The sequence below is a fragment of the Sinocyclocheilus grahami genome, unplaced genomic scaffold (assembly GCF_001515645.1).
Source record: "Sinocyclocheilus grahami isolate Dianchi unplaced genomic scaffold, SAMN03320097.WGS_v1.1 scaffold863.1, whole genome shotgun sequence".
Lineage (NCBI taxonomy): Eukaryota > Metazoa > Chordata > Actinopteri > Cypriniformes > Cyprinidae > Sinocyclocheilus > Sinocyclocheilus grahami.
In genome coordinates this window covers 297,642-319,849 of record NW_015506042.1, presented here as the reverse complement: position 1 = coordinate 319,849, position 22,208 = coordinate 297,642, and the positions used below count along the sequence as shown (strand labels likewise).

The 22,208-nt window shown below is 34.3% G+C and overlaps 2 protein-coding genes and 1 pseudogene across 3 annotated transcripts; 2 read left to right on the top strand and 1 right to left on the bottom strand.

The window, feature by feature from the left end:
* Nucleotides 1–3,010: 3,010 nt before the first annotated feature.
* LOC107563259 (myeloid-associated differentiation marker homolog) lies at nucleotides 3,011–3,860 on the bottom strand (annotated as a pseudogene).
* An 11,532-nt stretch (nucleotides 3,861–15,392) lies between these two features.
* Nucleotides 15,393–19,726, top strand: LOC107563249 (deoxyhypusine synthase-like). Of its 2 annotated transcripts, XM_016248068.1 has the most exons (10): nucleotides 15,393–15,524; nucleotides 15,812–16,015; nucleotides 17,155–17,307; nucleotides 17,460–17,581; nucleotides 17,652–17,748; nucleotides 18,347–18,433; nucleotides 18,525–18,630; nucleotides 18,710–18,813; nucleotides 18,901–19,026; nucleotides 19,155–19,726. In XM_016248068.1, the coding sequence occupies exons 2-10, from the start codon at nucleotides 15,821–15,823 to the stop codon at nucleotides 19,248–19,250; spliced, it is 1,086 nt and encodes a 361-aa protein (XP_016103554.1). In that variant the 5' UTR covers nucleotides 15,393–15,524; nucleotides 15,812–15,820; the 3' UTR covers nucleotides 19,251–19,726. The 2 variants fall into 2 exon arrangements, with proteins under 2 accessions (XP_016103554.1, XP_016103555.1); XM_016248069.1 differs by lacking the exon at nucleotides 19,155–19,726 and having other exon boundaries at nucleotides 18,903–19,022.
* Nucleotides 19,727–19,855: 129 nt separating this feature from the next.
* LOC107563248 (deoxyhypusine synthase-like) lies at nucleotides 19,856–20,956 on the top strand. The gene is made up of 5 exons (XM_016248066.1): nucleotides 19,856–19,882; nucleotides 19,974–20,079; nucleotides 20,159–20,262; nucleotides 20,350–20,475; nucleotides 20,604–20,956. Exons 2-5 carry the CDS (start codon nucleotides 20,025–20,027, stop codon nucleotides 20,697–20,699), a joined length of 381 nt encoding a protein of 126 aa, XP_016103552.1. The 5' UTR covers nucleotides 19,856–19,882; nucleotides 19,974–20,024; the 3' UTR covers nucleotides 20,700–20,956.
* The last annotated feature ends 1,252 nt before the right edge of the window (nucleotides 20,957–22,208 follow it).

The following is a 22,208-nucleotide window of genomic DNA, read 5'->3' as shown; positions in this document are numbered from 1 at the left end:
CTCTCCTCACGTCGTCCTCAGGTTTTTGTATTCCACAGGGATTCTTGAAAAATCAATAGCCAGAAGTAAAAATTCAGTTCCTTCTCAGGTGGCTACAAACATGTTTGATCATGTTGACACTAGAACAGAAGCCGTTTCGAGCTTATCGCTTTTATGACCTTTCTCCAGGTTCTCATTGGCCGCTGGTCTGTTGTTGTCCTATGAGCTGATTCCAAACCCTGGACTCTGGTAGAGCCGGGCTCTTTCTAATCTTCAGCTATGGGCTTCAGTCCCACCTCAAGATAACTTCTGGTTTAATCACAGGAAAGTTTCAATTGGATTATTCTTTTACTTGTCCTAATAACAGTATGATGTGGAGTACTAGGTTTATATAGGCCAAGAATGTTTGACAGATAAAGCAAACAATCTAGCAGAACTCTTTCTTTGTCTACGGCTTGTAAAATGATTTAGAGCTTTTCTCTTCATTGCGCAACATCTTCAGTTTTATTTGCTACTGAAGCCCATTTCCTCTGCATAATAATAATTAACCATGCTTTGGTAAAAAAATCTAAAGTGTGACACAAAAAGTCAAAATTCTGAGATACGAATGACCATAATTATGATTTAAAAAGTTTAAATTATGACAAAGTTTCAATAAAATGGTAAAATGTCATAGTTATCATAAGTCAAATTTCTAAAATACAAAGTGACAATTATTAAATAAAAAGTTATTATCATAATGACATGAAAAGTCAAAATTATGTTTTATCACTTTTTTTTTTTTTTTTTTTACACCATTTTGCCTCTGTCTGTCTGTATGTGTGTTGTTTTAAATGCCAGCTGCTATTTTCATGTTGAAATCCAGGTTAAATAATAGATAAAACAACAACAACAAGATCATTTTTTTAAAACTCAAAAAAACAATAACAAAAAATACTTGAAGTGTTGGCATTCAACTGGTCATGATAATGACTTGGCTGTACATTGTAATCCCTATTAGTTTTGTGTTTAAAGTGTTATTGAGTTAATAAAGTGTTATTGAGATTAAAGTATACTTGCACTAGCTGACAAACTATAAGCTGATAGAATTTGAAATAGAGCAGAGAGATTATAAGCAATAGGTAATTTAATATTTATAAAAAAGATGCATATATTCAACTCAGTCAGCATGAAATGGCATTCACAAGTCATTTTACTTCTATATTGTAATGCATTTCTGAATGAAAGATGAGTGAAAGAAATCTAGGGCGGGTTTGATTTATCTATAGGGAACTTATTGGATAATGTAAGTGGGTGTATTATCAGTGGATTGTGTTGGTTACTCCAGTCCCAAAACACTGGTAACATTTCATGGGGTTTTATGAGGATGACAAGGTTGAAGGTCATCCTCCTGAGCATCTCAATTATTTGCTGTTATCTTTAGTACATTAACATTAACATTATGTTAGCATACGTTGCATAAGAGTTCATCTAGAGTCATTGTTAGGATCAAAGATCAATATTAAGTTGACAATGAATGTTACAGTTACACTGTAAACCTGAAGTTGAGAAAACTTTGAGGTAATCAGTCACATAAATTTTTTTTATTATAATGTCTCCAATTTTACGTAAACAACTATTATTTTTTGAGTTTGTTGTACTCATGTATGTTAATTACTCTTAACGTGAGGCACTGAGTAACTAACTCATACATTTTGATAGCAATTAACATAAAACCTTTAGTTCAATTATTTTTGAAATTAGTAAAAAATTATACTTACTCGCGTGAAACGAGACGCATTCTTAAGAAGAAAAATTCAACGCTTTTTTTATGAGAGAATTGTCAGCAAATAAGAAAGCAGTTACAATACAAAAATATAAAATAACAATAAAAAATGAACAATAATAATGAAAAAAAAAATACAAGACGGGTATATAATTAAGCAAAACACATCGCATTCAAAGAAAACGATTGAACAACTTACAAATTTCAATTGTTTTTAAAGCTTATTACTTGAAATAGTCCCGAAGTAATGCTGTATTTCAGGCAAGCTAAACAAAAAAAGTGGCTTCTGACTTGAGAATTTACATTTATGTATATAAAATTTTGTTAACCAAATAAAAATATTAAGTATATTTTGTTTTCCTGTAAATGCACTTTTTTCCAATTAACAAATCCAAACAAAGCATTTCCCCCAAAGTAAAGAAAATTCTTTATCAATATTCTCATTAACAAATAACACAGCAATTAGAGTAATGGCAGTGCCAAAATAAATGCACTATAGTCTCTGGGTGCTGTTTACAAAAAGAACAGTTTGTATCAATATCTTTTTTGTATTTCTTTAAGACCGTATTTAACAGGATATACAATGGATAATTGATAAAGGAAATTTCTTTTATCTTATTAGTAATGAAGTATCTATTTGGAATCAGCCAAACTTTCCTCCAGGCAATATCAGAAACAAAAGTATTCCAATAAACTGTAACATTTGGAACTGACACAAATTCATTAAGAAATAACAAACGTATTGACTTTTTAGAAGAAGTGTCTGAAAATCAATGTTTCCCCACCACTGAAACAGTAGGACCTAAATGAATCAGGATCTTTTGAAACAGTCTAATAACTCCATTTGGTATGGCATCAAAAACAATAGCAAATTCTTTAGGGGTAATGGGAATCTTAACACGACAATTAAATTCTTCATAGTTTAGTAAGTGGCCATTCTCATTATACAATTGATTTACGATTCGAATATTTTCATCAAACCAGCGCTGAAAGAAAAGAGATTTGTTTTTATACAGAATATCTCGGTTATTCTCGGTTATTCTTTGAGCATTATGGTTTACACTCATAAATACATAATGATGAAGGCAAACTGATGTGTTTTCTCTCTTTCTTTCGCTTTCTGCGGTTTCACTGGTAATATATATAACAGCTATACTTCTCATCCAAGCTGATGCCACAAACTGGCTACTTTTAGTAGATTTTACATTTCACAACTTACAAATGAGGAACATCACAAGCACTTTATCACACAACCATTGTGGTTTTCTAGGCAGGTGAAACGAAGATCACCAGACGCACTGAGTAAACCGTATCCACGATGTAGATGATCAGATTGATGCAGTCATGCAGGACACAATGACCAGCCTGCTCCAGAGACAGTTTCTGCAGACTGATAGTCTCAGCACTTTCTGGAAACTGTAGACGGGCCATACCACCACAGCCGTGAGGTACATTAGAACCGCCAGTATGTTGTACCCCGTCAGACATTTGTCCAGTGGGATGGGGATTCGAGCCAACAACCTGCCGAAGGTGAGGATGATGATAAGTAGAGCAATGATGAAGCAGATTGAGTAGACAGCCACGCACCACTAGAGCCCAGGAAACCTGCTGTACAAGCCCGAATCCAGACAGATGAAGATGATGCAGGCCTCGAACGCCTCCAGGACCTTCAGCAAGCCCGGCACGGTGGACAGGAACCCGCTGATCTCCCCGGCTTTGACTCGGGTCAGTCCCACCTCAGCTGCGTAGAGACCGAAGCACACGCACAACATCACTGTGGCCAAGTGATCTTGACCAAACATGAGGAGAATACGTAAAACGTGAGGTAGATGATGGAAGCGGCCTACAGCATAAGTGTGGACAACATCGCAAAAGCCGTAGTGAAGTCATCCCAAGAGATGGGCACCTTGGTGTTGAGGCTGGTGAACTCCAGGATGATGATGAGGAGGTTCATGAAGCAGCAGAAGCACCAGGTGAACATGCACCAGGCCCAGAATGAAGTGCTGTTGTGGCCTTCAGAAACCACCAGGCTGAAGGTAATGAGCGTTAGTGCGAACTCAAACAGTCAGATTATTCCCACCAACACGGTGAGCGATTGAGTGTTCAGGGTTACCATGATGATGGTGTTGTTCCTCCTTAAACGTCACTTAAATTGATGTTCTGCCTTGATTTCGATGCCTTCAGCGTTCAAAATGTTGTCTTCTCATTGACTTCTCTCTCATACTCCCAAAGTTTCTTGGCTTTTCCGCTCTTTTCTCAGCCTGATCATTGTCCGTATCAACTCCAGGTTAGTCTTCACACACTAACCTCACCCAGAAGGGAAGCGGTCCAGGGAGGGGCAGCATGTTTTCAGCCACGTCCTCTTATTAGCCATTACCTTATCAGTAGCACCTCAGTAGATTGGCCCCGGTTTGTAAATGTCCATGAAGATGAGAAACTGGGTGGACCCTGAAATATCATAGCTAAATAAGATGATGAGCATCTGAATACTAAAGGCGGAGGGAAGAAATGATGGGCTTGATTTATGTTTTAGCTCTCATTTGAGAAACAAGGCTATAAAAGATGGAGAGACATGCTCTGAAGATGAGAAATTAAGATCTCCAGAAGAAATCAGGTTAAGCTTCTCTCCGTGCCATTGTGCACCAAAAACCTGGCAGCTTTTACCATAGTCTTCACACACTAACCTCACCCAGAAGGGAAGCGGTCCAGGGAGGGGCAGCATGTTTTCAGCCACGTCCTCTTATTAGCCATTACCTTATCAGTAGCACCTCAGTAGATTGGCCCCGGTTTGTAAATGTCCATGAAGATGAGAAACTGGGTGGACCCTGAAATATCATAGCTAAATAAGATGATGAGCATCTGAATACTAAAGGCGGAGGGAAGAAATGATGGGCTTGATTTATGTTTTAGCTCTCATTTGAGAAACAAGGCTATAAAAGATGGAGAGACATGCTCTGAAGATTAATTAAGAGAAATTAAGATCTCCAGAAGAAATCAGGTTAAGCTTCTCTCCGTGCCATTGTGAAATTACACGCGATCCGAGCTTTCTCATTTTATAAAGCAAACGCATACTTTAAAGATATGCTTATTTGTCATTCTCATTGCTTATTATTATTTTTATGCTTTTTCCCTAAATATTGTTTATATTTTGGCCTTTGAGCTTGTTTTAGGTATGAAAGGTGGTATAGAAATAACATGGCATTTTTGTTTTTGTTTTATTTATGTTTTATGTTTGTTTATTTTAATATGCTTTCTTGTCATCCTTGTTGCTTATTGTTTTAGTTTTTTCCTCTGTAACTAGTGTTTCTATTTTGACCTTTGAGCTTGTTTTAGGTATGAAAGGTTGTATAGAAATAACATTGCATGTTTATTTTTGTTTTTGTTTTATTTATGTTTGTTTATTTTAATATGCTTTCTTGTCATCCTTGTTGTTTATTGTTTTTTCCCCTCCCTATTGTTTATATTTTGACTTTTGAGCTTGTTTTAGGAATGAAAGGTGCAAATTAACATTGAATATTTATTTTTATGTGCTTTTTTGTCATTCTTGTTGCTTATTATTTATTATTTTATACTTTTCTCCCTTAAATAATGTTTATATTTTTAAATTTGAACTGCTTTTTTGAATGAAGGGTGTGAATTGATGTTGTATATTTATTTTTATGTATTTTGTATTTTTTTTTTTGGTTGTTTATTATTGTTTTTATACTTTTTTCCCCTAAATAGTGTTTATATTTTGAGTTGCATTTTAAAGGTACCATTGAAATGTTCGCACTTTATTTTACAGTACGTGTACTTACAGTGTACTTACCTAAACTGTACTGTAATATAAGGTAATTACATGGGTTAAGGTTAGGTTTAGGGGTAGGTTCAGGGTTAGTACCTAGTTATTACCTAGTTATACTATAATAACTACATAGTATGTACTTGCGAAACAAAATAAATTGCTACCGAAATGACACTGAATATTTGTTTTTCATATACATTTCTGTTCCCTATTATTGTTTTTATATGCTTTATTCTCAAAATAATGTTTCTATTTTGGCCTTTGTACTGCATTTTATGTATGAAAGGTGCTATAGAAATAACATAGTATATTAGAATACTATCCTTATTCACATTACCTAAAGTCATCTTTGTGGTCCAAATATCCAACTAATTATTCATCATCTGCTGCTAGAAGTTTCTAAGCATTGATAATGGTGACAACATCACTGTAACATCTTTATCCCAGTAGTTTGTTTAAGTGTCATGAGATCACAGTTTGTGAAATATTTAATTTTGCAAAGTATGGGAAGTGAATTTGAATATTGCAGTAGAAAAGTAAAGAAATGAGGCTGTGAAATGGGTTTGTGTCTTTACAGGGATGTGTTGGAGAGACAGACAAAATGTGCTGGACTTTGACCTTACTGTAACTGTGTACAGAGTCAGATCACACCTATTGACACAGACATATACTTTTAGAAATAAAAAAAAGTAGCACAACACCCTGAATATTGCATTATCTTCATATATTTTACATTTACTACAAGATAAATTCTGTATGTTTCACGACAACTTCACTTTTGGATCATTGTTTTTTTTAATGATTATTTAAATGCTAAACTGCAACCAGAGATGTTAAATCGTTTTTTTTTTAATAACAGGAGCAATCTCTTTAACGACTCACAATGTTATATCTTGTTTAATTTGAAGTTAAGTTTAGTATTTCTATATATTTATAATAAAAGGGTTAGCATGAATAGTGGTATATTCAAAATTAAGTGCCATTGGGAAATTAAGTCTATTATAATAAAAAAAATATTGATAATTTGGAAAAACGTGCTAGTTTGTGAAAATGTATATTATGAAATGTTTTAAACGATAATGGCTTTGTTTTTGTCCAATATTACAAAATGGTTAAATACAATAAAAAAGTGAATTTAAAAAAATACTATAAAACTATTTATTTAGTTTTATATTTCATTTCATTTCCTTGAATTCTGAGTTCCTCGTTGTCACGACACGCAACGCGGAAACACTGATGACGCAAATGGTGTGCTTGTAGTTTTTATTTATTTATTTATTTATTTTTTATTATTATTATTATTATTATTTTAATTTTATTTTTTTAGCACCGTCAAAGCTACTTCCTTCTTTCTTTTTCTTTTTTTTCCTTCCTTTATTAGGATTAGCAACAAGTATACAAAAATATACAAAATCACAAAACAAAAAGAAATAAAGAACAAAACAACAAACATACGGGGCAATATAATGTTTGTAATATAAATTACATTATATAAAGTAAAGGTGCCTCAAAAGGCACTTTTTAACAACCAGGCAAAAGGTGACCGAGCATTCAGTCAACTGTGTTATAGGAAAGAACCAATATTATAAGATGCACACAATGTTATCGATTTTAAGACTTTAACATTGCTGGAGGTAGATATTGTTTCCAAGTAATACTTCAGACCTTTACAAAATATAAGAAATAGGGGCTTTACAGACAAAAATGTGCACTTATGTATAAAACATTTTGCTAGCAAAATAAATAGATTTATTAGAAAATATTTGTCCTTTAGATTCTTATCAACAAGATAAAAACCAAATAAAACATCCTTGTACAACAAAGAAAAATTGTCTAAGACAGAAGAATATATAAATAAACAGATTTTTTTCCAAAAAATGGTTACATGGGTACATTCCCAAAAGAGATGAGAGACAGACTCATCTACCATTCCACAAAAGGAACAAAGAGGATCCTTCTCCGGAAGCATTTTTTTAATATAAACATGCAGGGTAAACTCGATGTAGCAATTTAAAGGATACCTCTTTAACCTTGTTCATAATTAAATATTTATTGGGTAACGACCACACATTCTTCCAAGGAACATCATAACGATAATTACTCCAGTGAAATACAACAGAAGGAACAGTAGTTTCATTCTGAAAAAGATGTCGAATCTTTCCACTTGATTGCAGTTGTTGCTGCAAAGCGTGGCACAACCAGTTATTAGATTTAGGGGCAATTACTTTTTCACGTAGGGCCAGGCAGGTTTGGACAGCTTTTTTCCCTTAATAAAATAAATTATCATTTAAAAACTGCATTTTGTATTTACTTGCATTATCTTTGTATAATATTAACATTTGTTTGATGATCTGAATCTTTTAAGTGTGACAAATATGCAAAAAATAAAAAAAACAGGAAGGGGGCCAACACTTTTTCACACCACTGTATATGTTAGTTGCTTAGAATATAATGTTGCCATGTTGGTTACTATTGAGCTTGGAGGTATCAGAGTAAACTATGTAGTATTAATGGGAATACGGATCTGTTCAGAGTAAATTGGGTCATGTAAATGTGAGTAACCGGAAGCGATGCCAGCATCATTTTCTGCTTGTGTGATTCAGTTGATGTCGAGAACAAGCGTCGCGCTGGAGGACGAGGAGAAGCAGAGATGCCCTGCTGCTGCCAATCCACAGAGTTCACCCAGCTTCACCTGCAATCACACCCCGCACTCCTTACCTGAGAGGTCTGTATTCAATTCTGTTTCAACCTTTAGTTTTAGTTTACTGTATGATTTATTATTGACCGCAGTGGAAGAAAACTCATGCCTTTTCTTGAGCTCTATATGTTTGCAAACTTTAGTTTAAGTTTTAGACGTGTGAATTCTGACATTTTACCTCACAGATTGAATTTGGAACCATCCATCGTCGCTATGGAGACAAGCCCCTCCCCTTCTAGTAATGGAACAAGCCTCCTGTCATTGCCATGGGAGACAGTTACCCAGATCGCCTCACATCTCCCAGCACAGTGTGGCATTAATGTGCTGCCGCAGGTAAGCATTTTCAAATTCAACAGACGTTTTGAAGTCAAAATTGACATTTTTTTTCTATTCAAGCTTCTTTCACTAATTGTGTATGCAGTTCTTACTAATAGTAATACATGTATAAATATTAAAAATAATATCAATACATTTAAAGAACTTTTTTTGTTTACCTTTATATGATAAACAATTGTTTTTGTGCTCACGGATCCTATAAACCTTAAACCTTTTTGTTGGAAAGTTTGGGGTGAATTATATTTTTTCATGTTTTTGAAAAGTATTTTATGCTCACCAAGACCGCATTTATTTGATCAAAAATACAGTAATGTTGTGAAACATTATTACAATTTAAAATGACGGTTTTCTATTTGAATATATTGTCAAATGTAATTTATTCCTGTGATGCAAAGCTGAATTTTCAGTGTCTTCAGAGTCACATGATCCTTCAGAAATCATTCTAATATGCTGATTTGATGCTCAAGAAACATTTATTATTATTATCAATGTTGAAAACATGTATAAATATTAAAAATAATATCAATACATTTAAAGAACTTTTTTTGTTTACCTTTATAAGATAAACAATTGTTTTTGTGCTCACGGATCCTATAAACCTTAAACCTTTTTGTTGGAAAGTTTGGGGTGAATTATATTTTTTCATGTTTTTGAAAAGTATTTTATGCTCACCAAGACCGCATTTATTTGATCAAAAATACAGTAATGTTGTGAAACATTATTACAATTTAAAATGACGGTTTTCTATTTGAATATATTGTCAAATGTAATTTATTCCTGTGATGCAAAGCTGAATTTTCAGTGTCTTCAGAGTCACATGATCCTTCAGAAATCATTCTAATATGCTGATTTGATGCTCAAGAAACATTTATTATTATTATCAATGTTGAAAACAGTTATGCTGCTTAAATATTTTTGTGGAAACCGTGATGCGTGTTTCAAGATCCTTTGATGAATTGAAAGTTCAAAAGAACAGATCTTTTGTAACATTATAAGAGTATTTACTGTCACTTTTGATCAATTTAATGCATCCCTGCAGTATATATATATATGTAAGTATCATTTATAATAAATAAGTATTAAGTATATTTTATGTAATATATTTAATATATAATATTTAATAAAATATTTGTATTTAATTTAATTTAATCTCATCTTTATTTGAATTACCGAATATTATTTTTAATAGATTTAGTTTTTGCTTATATCAGTGATTCAAAATTATTTGCCTTTTTTTAATGTTTATTTTAATTAGCATTCATACTTAAAACACTACATTTAGAGATAAATGACTGTTGCAATATTTAATATGAAAATAAGTGACTTGGGATGTTTATGTACACAGTATATGTACAGAGGCCCCAAAAAGTATTTGAACAATTAAGCCACAAAGAGAAATATATAAAAATATTTGCATTACATAACAAAATATCAGTGCTTCGGCACTTTATACTTTACATGACAAATAGTTTACTAAATTAAAAACACTTAAGCAGAATAAAAGGATCATGTGACACTGAAGACTGAAGTAATGATGCTGATAATTCAGCTTTGCATCACAGGAATAAATTACATTTTAAAATATATTAACATAGAAAATAGCTTTTAAATTATAACAATATTTCATAAAATTACTGATTTTACTGTATTTTTATCAAATAAATGCAGTCTTGGTGAGCATAAAAGACTTCTTTCAAAAACATTTTAAAAATCGTATTGTCCCCAGTGGCGTATATTTAAACATACACATGTTGTATGCGCTTTAAAGATGGCCAGATACCCTGTGAAGTCAACTCAGACACTAGTGCTGACATCTCTCATGTATGTGATATAGCTGCAGATCCACTGGTCAAGAGTCTTCGTCTTCACAGTGATGCTGTGTTATGCCTGGCGTCTGATGACCAGTACATCCTATCAGGCAGTAAAGACCAAACCATTGCTCTGTTTGACCGCAGGGCAGGGAAACTCCTGCAGAAAGTTCAGGTATGCACACACAAGCTAAAAATAAAAGAATAAATCACACAATCAATCGGCTAATGCATTTCTCTGTGTACTTTTCACACGTCCACAGCTGAGCTGTCCTACAGCGCTCGAGAGGTGTGGGCCGGGATAACCGTGGACTCCTGCACACCTTCTCCATGCACAACAGCTCCCTGACACCCATATCTCAGTTTAGCATCCACAGGTCACTGGTCACAGGTGTACAGTACTCTCATGGTGCTGTCTACACATGCTCCTCTGACCGCACTATCAAGGTCAGTCTCCTGTCAGATAAAAATGAGTTTAGCTGATCTTCATCCAAGGTCATGGGCAGCTCACATCTCTTATTGGATGCAGGTCTACCTACCATGTGCTCCACCCAAGACACTGTGCACCCTTCACCATCAGGCAGGAGTTAATGGGGTATGTTGACATTTTTACCCATGATTTATCTCTATGTTTATCAATTTTATAATTTGATATTCCCTTCAAGCGGTAATAGAATATAACCAAAATCTTATATCTCATACACTAGCGGTCATAAATTTGGGGTCAGTGAGATATTTTGTTAAGAATTAAAACATTTTTTTTTCATCAAATATGCATTAAAAAGTTTTGATCAAACATGACAGTAAAGGCATCTATAATGTTGCAAAAGATTCTTATTTCAAATAAGTGCTGTTCTTTAAACTTTTCTATTCATCAAAGAATCGTGAAATAAAAGTATGACAGTTTCCATAAAAATATTAAGCGGCACGACTGTTTTCAACACTGGTAATAATCAGAAATGTTTCTTGAGCAGCAAATCAGCATATTATACTGATTTCTGAAGGATCATGTGAGACTGAAGACTGGAGTAATGATGCTGAAAATTCAGCTTTGATCACAGAAATAAATTACATTTTTAAAAACATATTCAAATAGTAAATTGTAATAATATTTCACAATATTACTATTTTTTACTGTATTTTTGTTTAGATTTTACCTGTTTATAACTGTATAGTTATTTTCGCTGGGAATTCAAAACATTTTTTTTACATAAAAGAAAAACATATTATGGCACAATTCAGAATAATAGGATTTATGTATGTATTTTATAAATAACTAAGCCTATTATTCTATAGTTGTCCAGTTATACTTTCTCTTTTTTGACATAATTAGTAACTTGCACCTCAATATTCAGATGTGCATTTACCTTTTCACCATTATTTATTACATAACCATGTAATGTGGCTATTTTTGAATAATCCAGTGAATTAAATATTTAAATCAAATGAAAGATACATTTCATTATATTCTCTGTCTTTATTTGGATTTTGATGGATGCAAACCAAAAAACTGGAATAGGTGCAAAAAGAGATTCACATTAACACTTGAATTAAAAGACTAAAGACTCAAAATACAAATGCATTATAATTCTGATTGGATGAGCCATGTTCTAAGCCATGCATGTTAACCTTTACTGTGGGTCTCATAAACACTTGTCTTGGATGATACCACTATTACTCTTATCTAGCAGTTATCTGTAATGCCATGCATAAATAAGTGCCTTTTCTCTTCTCAGTTAAGTGTTGAAGGAGGAACGCTGGCCATCGCTTCCGGTGACATGAATGTGGAAGTTTGGAGGCCCAGACGCTGAGAGTCTCAAAGCATTTGATTGCAGGGAACAACAGGATCCAATCAGTTCTTCAACTCTGTATTTCCAGGAATTTATCAATTCATTATGCTTTAATTTGTTTCATTTTAATGGGGAAAAAAGACAATGAATGTTATAGTGATTCTAGAAACTATATGGCATTCCCAGTTTTTCATCATTCTCTATGAAGGGGTCGCACTACGAATGCACACGCAGAGTCCAAAACATTTCAGTGCCTCATAAGGAACACCTTTTGTGATCATTACTTGAACATTTCAACAAAATCAATGCTAATAATATACTTAGACTGAAGACTCTGAAGCACACACAGTATAGTACAGTAAAGTTAAATGAGTACAAACAAGAATCATTATAAAATAGTTTTGAGTATTTAGCTCTCTATATGTGTAGTACACTAACTAGGAAATAAGTTATTTAAAAATGTAAGTGTGATTTAAGTTCAATTAGTTTTTGTGTACTTGTCAGTGTACTTCTACAAGTATGCAGTCTACAATGTTTTAAAATGTATGCACTTCATGACCAGAGCAAACTACTAAATATAGCCTAATGTAAAATATTTATATTTATGAATTATGTATTGTTATTGCAGACAGTGCTGTTGTATTGTTCTGTGACTGACTGAATGTCCTTTGAGCAAATTCTCTTTCTTGTTTGTTTTTATTTGTAAAAAGCTTTATAAAAGTACGTTTTGATAACTCAGTTGGATTTGTGAAGGAGTCGTTCTGAACGCTGCAAATAAACAGGGTTGATCCTGACAGCAGGCGCTGTTCACAGCAGCACGCATGTCTTCTTGTCTCTGAACGGGTTGGAGGAGGCGTTGATCCCAGTCAACAGCGGATCTGCTCTCCTGTGTTCCTGACAGTACTGAACCAGCTGCGCTCCTGCTGCGGAAACCTGACACACACACACACACACACAGTCTGGTTAGCTATCCTTGTGGGGACTCTCCATAGGTGTAATGGTTTTTCTACTGTACAGACCCTATATTCTATTGCCCTACACCAACCCTACCCCTAAACCTACCCCTCACAGGAAACTTTCGGCATTTTTAGATTTTCAAAAAACTTAATTTTGTATGATTTATAAGCTTTTGTACCCGTGGGGACCACAATTTAGGTCCCCACCATGACACGAGAGTCCGTGAGTCTGTGTGGTCAGGTTTAAGTCCCCACCAGGATACATAAACCAGTACACACACACACACACACACACAGACAGACAGACAGACAGACACAGAGACAGCCAACATATATGATAGACATATATTACGCTGTCAAAACCGTAATTTAACGAGACAGTGCTATGGTGAAAACCTGTTATTTGGTTAACGCAATGCGTTCCTATACACTCTCAGAAAAAAAGTTATAAAGCTGCCACCACTGGGAGGTATCCTGAGGTACAAAAGCTAGTGTAGGCTACCCCTAAATGGTACATTTTAGTACTTCAAAAGCACACACATTAAGACCTGCAACATATTAGTTACTATGTAGCCTACACTTAGATCTTACTTAAAAGATACCGTCACTGAGGTGTTACTTTCAATAATAAAGCCTCAGTGACACCAACTGTTTTACAGTAAAAACTGCAAATCTAACGGGACATTAAATGTACTTTTACAATAAAATAACGTTACATTTACAGTTTTTGAATTCTACTTTACATTTGGAACGAATGTTTGAAGGTCAAAGTTGACCTAAGTTTGACAAAATCTGGCACCATTTTCTCTGTTATCTTGATGGGAACCCTATGGACTAATGCCTCATTTGTTAATGTAATGTTTTAATATTTCTTCATCAGACTTTACAATTTAATGTAAAATAGGTCAGGTAAGGGATTGTTTGCGATGTTTTTTTTTCTTTTCTTTTCTCTCTCTTTTCTAATTTTGATTGTATTCTTTGTACATTTAAAAGAGATGAAAAATGTAAGATTGCAAATCTATCTTCAAAATCTTTGTCTCAATAAAACAAACAAACAAACAACAAAAAAGATATGTATATATATATTTCATGGATTTTTTAACTGTATATTATTATATTACATTATATTATATTAATTATATTGTTGTGCTTGGAAGTCAAGTTTTTTTGTTTCCTTTCCCCCCCTTTTTTCATTTTCAGCCATACACACAAATAAAATGATAAAAAACTCAAAAGATACACTCTATAATGCAAGAAGTGTTTTTGTTGTAATGAATGCATCTCACCTTGATTCTCTGTAGTTCTGTCTCTAGTCTGAGCTGCTCCACGGCTCTCCTGGCCTGAAGAACATTATTGCTGCAGTATACGTCCATCACGGCTAGATCAGCGTAGACTTACACTTTGAAAAACGTGTTTATATGAACCTGAGCATAACATATATTACTTGTACTATCTAATGAATGAATAATTAGGTCTGGTAGATGAGTATAGCTGTAATTTTACCTCAAGAGTACATTTGGTTTGTTGTGTAGAGCTCAAATGTTGTTGCGAGGAAGAGTTGGTGTCCAGCTTTTGGAGGTTTTTATGTCTCAATGGGATATTAAACCCCTTCATCCTCCAACACAAGCACGCACACACACACACACACACACACACACACACACACACACGCACGCACACACACACACACACACACACACACACACACACACACACACACTGCTGGAAGCTTCAAAGCTCCTGTGATGTGGTCGAGTTCTGAGGTCACATCAACAGTGCCAGAAATGTCATGAAAGTTCAGTAGTATTTGATTTCTCTCTGGTGGTCATGAAACATCTCTTGAATTTAACTGTGTGATATTTTACTGTTTAATGCATTAAAAAATTATCATACATTTGTTGGTCACGGTATAATAATTATTAATATATGTATTGTAATAATAATTATTACAATACATATTTGATAATAAAATGTGTTTAAAATGATTGTCAAAACATTGATATATAATGCTTTAAATTTTGAGTTAGCTGACTTTAACGGTTCTTTATATATATGCTCTTTCGGGTCATTTATCCGCCCCTATATACAACATTAACGGCATCATAATATCCTGTTTTAATTCCAAACTGAAATAAATGAACTTTTCCACGACATTCTAATTTATTGAGATGCACCTGTATATATATAACAAAAGCATTCCATTTCACTCGACGCAAAACAAATCCTTATATATAATGGCGCCTCGCGTTTTGTATTTAACATTTGTACCACTGCGCTTGCCGTAGTTGTTTGGAACATGTGGACGATCAAGTGTTCACTCATAGACATAATTATGTCTATGTGTGCACTGCTGTGAAATCAGAAATAACATAAACTACAAGCAGGGTATTACATACGTGACGGTTGGGGTGAGTGTAATATTATTTTAGAAAGACAATTAATAGAAAACAAGCATGTATTTATATTTGCGTATTAGCTTATACAATACTTGATCAATAATTTACACTTGAAAGTGTTTGATCTCGGATTCTGGTTATACACACGATTTGTTGGAAAGAACTGTGATTACCATGGTAAAACCATGGTATTCTTTGAAATACCGCAGTACATGCATGTTGTATTCATTCAGCCCTTAGCATATAGCAAAGTATTACACTGGTCAAACTGAGTTGTATGTATGCTTGTATTGTTACAGGTGGGCATCATGGCTGGTCAGGCTCCGTCTGTGGCGAGGGCTGCAGTGTTGAAGGAGAGCATCGCTCTGCCGGAGGACATGCCTCAGATTAAAGGTTATGACTTCAACCAGGGCCTGGACCACAAAGCCCTGCTGCAGTCCTTCCTCACCACGGGCTTCCAGGCCAGCAGCTTCGGCCAGGCTGTGCAGGAGATCAATAAGATGGTGAGGGTCAGCAGACTGTTGGGTGCTTATGCAAGTGACCCATCTTTTAAACATTACATTTTTGTTGTTGTTGTTTTTGAAAATATTTGAAAGTCTCTTATGTTCACCAAGACTGCATTTATTCAATAATACAGTTAAAACTATCATATTGTGAAATATTATTGCAACTTAAAATAACTATTGAAATATATTTTAAAATGTAATTTATTCCTGTGGTGCAAAGCTGCATTTTTAGCATCAATTAATCCAGTCGTCAGTGTCACGTGATCTTATTATTAGCAATATTGAAACCAGTTGTGCCACTTGATATTTTGTGGAAACGGTTATACGCTGCTATTCAAGAATTTGGTAAATAGACTAACACATTTATGCAGCAAAGGTGCAATAAATTGATCAAAAGTGACAGTAAAGATATTTATAATATTACAAAAGAGTCTACTTAAAAAAGTGCTGTTCTTCTGAACTTCTATTCATCAAAGAATCCTGAAAAAATGATCAGTTTCCACAAAAATATGAAGCAGCATTAACTGTTTTCAATATTGATAATAATAAGAGCATTAATAATTGAGCATCAGTAATAACTAATAATAAATGAGCATCAAATCAGCATATTAGAATGATTTCTGAAGGGTCATGTGACACTGAAGACTGGAGTAATGATGCTGAAAATTCAGCTGCGCATCACAGAAACAAATTACATTTTAATAAATATTAACATACTGCAGTAAAAAGTTGTTTTAAATTGTAATAATATTTCACAACTACTGTGTTTTTTTAGTAATGCAGCCTGGGTGAGCAGAAGAGACTGTAAAAAAAAAATCGATTTACATGGGTTGTTATTTTGTTATCTTATGCAGTGTCCATATACTTTTTGGGAGCCACTATAATATTCATATTTTAAGGTACATCAAATACTGATCTAATAATTTGTTTTTGTTTTATGTTAGGAAAGGAGCACTGTGTAATCTATACGTATACTACAATTCAGCACAACCTTAGCAATCAATTCTCACTTATTTCCTAATCTCAGTCTTGTAGCTATTAAAATCATCCACTAAATGGCATGACTACAAGTGTCCCAGCTCCTGCATTGATTGTTTGTGATGTCTGGTGTGTGTGTGTGTGTGTGGTTGGAGTAGATAGAGAAGAGACTGGAGCTGGTGCAGGAGGAGCATGAGAGCTGTGATTCACATACGTCTGCCTCTGGATGCACCATTTTCTTGGGCTACACATCCAACCTGATCAGCTCCGGTGTGCGAGAGAGTATCCGCTACCTAGCACAGCACAGAATGGTACAGCCAGCCCCGTGACTCTGAATAAGCACTATTATGTTTCATGATTTATTTCAGCTAATAACATCTGTCTAGGTCAGCCACTATCTATTCAGTTCTTATAAAGTGCTAATAATCTATTAATTTTGAATTCAGTATTCATGTTTTTGTAGGTAGATGTGATAGTGACCACAGCAGGAGGGATTGAGGAAGACTTTATAAAATGTTTAGCACCCACTTACCTCGGTGATTTCAGTCTAAAAGGCAAAGAGCTACGACAGCAAGGCATTAATAGGTAAGAAAACGGTTCCGCATACATTTTTATATGTAATTATTAATGCATATAATTATATTTTGTGTCTCAGAATAGGTAATCTTCTGGTACCAAATGATAATTACTGTAAGTTTGAAGACTGGCTGATGCCTATTCTGGACCAAATGGTGCTAGAACAAAAAACAGAGGTGAGAATTATTTTATTTCATTTCATTTTATTGAGGTGGTTAAATATTTGTAAAAATGCTCATTCTGAACCAAAATGTGCTGAAACAAAAACAGAGGCGAGACATTTTTTTTATTTTATAATTGGGGTGGTGAAATATTTGTAAAATTGTCCAGAAACTGGTATGTGTTTTGTACTTTGATGTTTAAATTAAATTAAATTACTTTTTTTAAATTAAATTGGGGTGTTTAAATATTTGTAAAAATGCCCATTCTGGACCAAATGGTGCTGGAACAAAAATAGATGCGAGAAATTAAATTTAATTTAGTTTAGTCTCTGTAAAAATGCCCATTCTGGACCAAAATGTGCTGGGGGAAAAATAAGGAGGTAATAATTTAATTTAATTTAATTTTTTAAAAATTATTAATTAATTTTTTTTTTATTAAATTTGGGTTGTTAAATATTTGTAATTGTTTGGTATTTCATTTGTACTATGATTTTATGAGTGTGATGCATTTAAATTTATTAAACAAAAAATGATTTAATGTGGCCCAACATTTGACTTATATGTTGAAGTTTTGTTTTGTGAGTGAGACTAATAATAAATGTCTTTTAATCAGGGCACACACTGGACACCGTCCAAAATGATTCACAGACTAGGCAAAGAAATCAACAACCCAGACTCGGTGTACTACTGGGCTTATAAGGTAACGTTTGAATTAAACGCATACAAATCACCTTCACCTCAGTCCTTCCTCAAATTCCAAACCTGTTAATGATTGCATGCTTGTCTTTCAGAATGACATCCCAGTGTTTAGTCCCGCCCTCACTGACGGCTCATTGGGTGATATGATCTATTTCCACTCATATAAGAACCCTGGCCTGCTGCTTGACATTGTGGAGGGTGAGTCGCTCAAGATATGATACGAATGCAGATCTGGAGATTGACATAATTGTCATTATGGTAATTTTGTATACTTCAGATATCCGGAGGTTGAACAGCAAGGCTGTGTTTGCCAAGAGCACAGGGATGATCATTCTCGGAGGAGGACTCGTCAAACATCACATCGCCAACGCTAATCTCATGGTAAACACATGAACCCAAAAAAGCAAAATCACGTTGAGTTTGAAAATAGAACATGATGCTTTTCTCATCTGTTTTCATCCGTCTTAGAGGAATGGAGCAGATTTTGCGGTGTTTGTCAACACTGGTCAGGAGTTTGACGGCTCCGATTCAGGCGCTCGGCCAGATGAAGCCATTTCTTGGGGAAAGATCCGCATGGACGCCTCACCTGTAAAGGTAAGATTCCCATATGAATCATATGTTAGCATGCTCTTGTTATCTTATGTTGCCAGTTTTAAATATGATGTATATACACTCATAGCATATGATGATCTGGTTAACTGTGTCGTTGTGTTTGTGTGCAGGTCTACGCTGATGCTTCTATAGTCTTTCCACTTTTAGTGGCTGAAACTTTTGCACACAACGCCAGCAGGTTGATCAAGGAAAAGACGAGCGATTGAAGGTGTTTTTCTCTTGTGAAACCTATTTAAAAACTTCACCCCTCCTCGCAGTCTTCCTGTTTGCTTGTTTTTCAGTGCAGATGGTTTTAAAGCTCTATTTAAATGCATAAAATCATGTATAGTTACCCATTTAAACAAACAAACATCTTAGTTTCTTATGGTCTTAGTGTACTAAAGTCTGGTCAGATATGTTCAAAGACAACTTTACAAGGTTATCTTTAAAGTTGGATTATATTATATATAATTTTTAGTTTACTAGCATTTATGTTTAATTTTGTACCTCTTTGAGGTGGTACAATGTGTATTTTATTGTATTGCATCCCTCACTGTTATGCACAACTTGTGCTGTTTGTCTGTATGTTTATGCTCTCAATTTTCAGATGAAAAAATGTAAATGTCACCATTGGGACTACATTATTTTTATTATTATATGACTGTTAAAACGCATGGACAATAAATGAATCATCAACACCTAATGGGATATTGAATAGAATGCGTAATAAACTAGTTTTATTTTTATTTCTTAACAAATTTTTTTTGAATGTACGTATATATATATTTTATAATATTTAATTGCATAAATATAAAATGTATATTATAACCCAGACTCGGTGTACTACTGGGCTTATAAGGTAACGTTTGAATTAAACGCATACAAATCACCTTCACCTCAGTCCTTCCTCAAATTCCAAACCTGTTAATGATTGCATGCTTGTCTTTCAGAATGACATCCCAGTGTTTAGTCCCGCCCTCACTGACGGCTCATTGGGTGATATGATCTATTTCCACTCATATAAGAACCCTGGCCTGCTGCTTGACATTGTGGAGGGTGAGTCGCTCAAGATATGATACGAATGCAGATCTGGAGATTGACATAATTGTCATTATGGTAATTTTGTATACTTCAGATATCCGGAGGTTGAACAGCAAGGCTGTGTTTGCCAAGAGCACAGGGATGATCATTCTCGGAGGAGGACTCGTCAAACATCACATCGCCAACGCTAATCTCATGGTAAACACATGAACCCAAAAAAGCAAAATCACGTTGAGTTTGAAAATAGAACATGATGCTTTTCTCATCTGTTTTCATCCGTCTTAGAGGAATGGAGCAGATTTTGCGGTGTTTGTCAACACTGGTCAGGAGTTTGACGGCTCCGATTCAGGCGCTCGGCCAGATGAAGCCATTTCTTGGGGAAAGATCCGCATGGACGCCTCACCTGTAAAGGTAAGATTCCCATATGAATCATATGTTAGCATGCTCTTGTTATCTTATGTTGCCAGTTTTAAATATGATGTATATACACTCATAGCATATGATGATCTGGTTAACTGTGTCGTTGTGTTTGTGTGCAGGTCTACGCTGATGCTTCTATAGTCTTTCCACTTTTAGTGGCTGAAACTTTTGCACACAACGCCAGCAGGTTGATCAAGGAAAAGACGAGCGATTGAAGGTGTTTTTCTCTTGTGAAACCTATTTAAAAACTTCACCCCTCCTCGCAGTCTTCCTGTTTGCTTGTTTTTCAGTGCAGATGGTTTAAAAGCTCTATTTAAATGCATAAAATCATGTATAGTTACCCATTTAAACAAACAAACATCTTAGTTTCTTATGGTCTTAGTGTACTAAAGTCTGGTCAGATATGTTCAAAGACAACTTTACAAGGTTATCTTTAAAGTTGGATTATATTATATATAATTTTTAGTTTACTAGCATTTATGTTTAATTTTGTACCTCTTTGAGGTGGTACAATGTGTATTTTATTGTATTGCATCCCTCACTCTTATGCACAACTTGTGCTGTTTGTGTATTTTATTTTGTCTGCATGTTTATGCTCTCAATTTTCAGATGAAAAAATGTAAATGTCACCATTGGGACTACATTATTTTTATTATTATATGACTGTTAAAACGCATGGACAATAAATGAATCATCAACACCTAATGGGATATTGAATAGAATGCGTAATAAACTAGTTTTATTTTTATTTATTAACAATTTTTTTTTGAATGTACGTATATATATATTTTATAATATTTAATTGCATAAATATAAAATGTATATTATATATAAAATATTTAATTAATTTTAATTAAAATGTGCTGCTTGTGGAGTACAATCTGGATGTTAATACTTTCAATTTTCAGATTAAAAAAACAATTGGTAAAAAAAATCACTATGGAGAGTGCGTTTACTCCATAACTTACATTTATTTTTTATTATATAGCTGTTAAAATGCATGGACATGAATTAAGAGAGTTGAAAGAGTTAAATAATTTAGTTTTCATCTGTAAAAACATGATGCATCTTTATTGCTCTGTCACTTTAAGGCCAGCAGAGAGCAGTCCTGTTTCATTAGCTGTAATCCAACAGTCTCCCGATCCACTACTGTACAGTTCTGTTATTCACAAGAGACTCTGATTTACTTCGTTTGGCCTGGCCTGTATAAACGGTTTAATTGCAGTGAGAAACTGTAGAGATTTATACTGTACTTAGCAGTTGTGTTGAAAGCGGTAGTCGGCATGCGCTGTGATAACATTTGCTCAGCTTTAGCAAATGTACAAATCAAGTGTTTTGACCAAATTGATCTATTGAATGTGTTGGTTTTGTTAGCCTAGTGTCAAACTTCCTTTCGCACGTTTGAACTTACTGCGATAAGTAATCTGTCGTGAACTAAATAGTGCATATCTGAACTTGCATGCAATGCATGCCATTGTCTCAGGTTTTGTTTTCTTCTTTTATTTAAGACAGGTTGCTGTTTTTGCAAGTCAGATAAATGGGCGTACTTAAGTAGATGCCACATGAAACAAACTCATGTATAGGCTACTGACATTTTAATAAAAAAATTTTACATTCACATTTATGCATATTTAGTAGATGCATTAATATGAAGTGACACATTTCAAGACAGCATCAAATATATCCAGCATATATTTCCTTCGATCCTGTTTGTTTCAGTACAC

Excerpts from the sequence above, each read along its gene's own strand:
- LOC107563249 (XM_016248068.1), top strand. The coding sequence starts at position 15,821 with ATGGCTGGTCAGGCTCCGTCTGTGGCGAGGGCTGCAGTGTTGAAGGAG. Across the intron at positions 17,749-18,346 it reads TGCTAGAACAAAAAACAGAG|GGCACACACTGGACACCGTC; the intron begins GTGAGAATTATT and ends TCTTTTAATCAG. Across the intron at positions 18,434-18,524 it reads TGTACTACTGGGCTTATAAG|AATGACATCCCAGTGTTTAG; the intron begins GTAACGTTTGAA and ends CTTGTCTTTCAG.
- LOC107563248 (XM_016248066.1), top strand. The coding sequence starts at position 20,025 with ATGATCTATTTCCACTCATATAAGAACCCTGGCCTGCTGCTTGACATT. Across the intron at positions 20,080-20,158 it reads GCTGCTTGACATTGTGGAGG|ATATCCGGAGGTTGAACAGC; the intron begins GTGAGTCGCTCA and ends TGTATACTTCAG. Across the intron at positions 20,476-20,603 it reads TGGACGCCTCACCTGTAAAG|GTCTACGCTGATGCTTCTAT; the intron begins GTAAGATTCCCA and ends GTTTGTGTGCAG.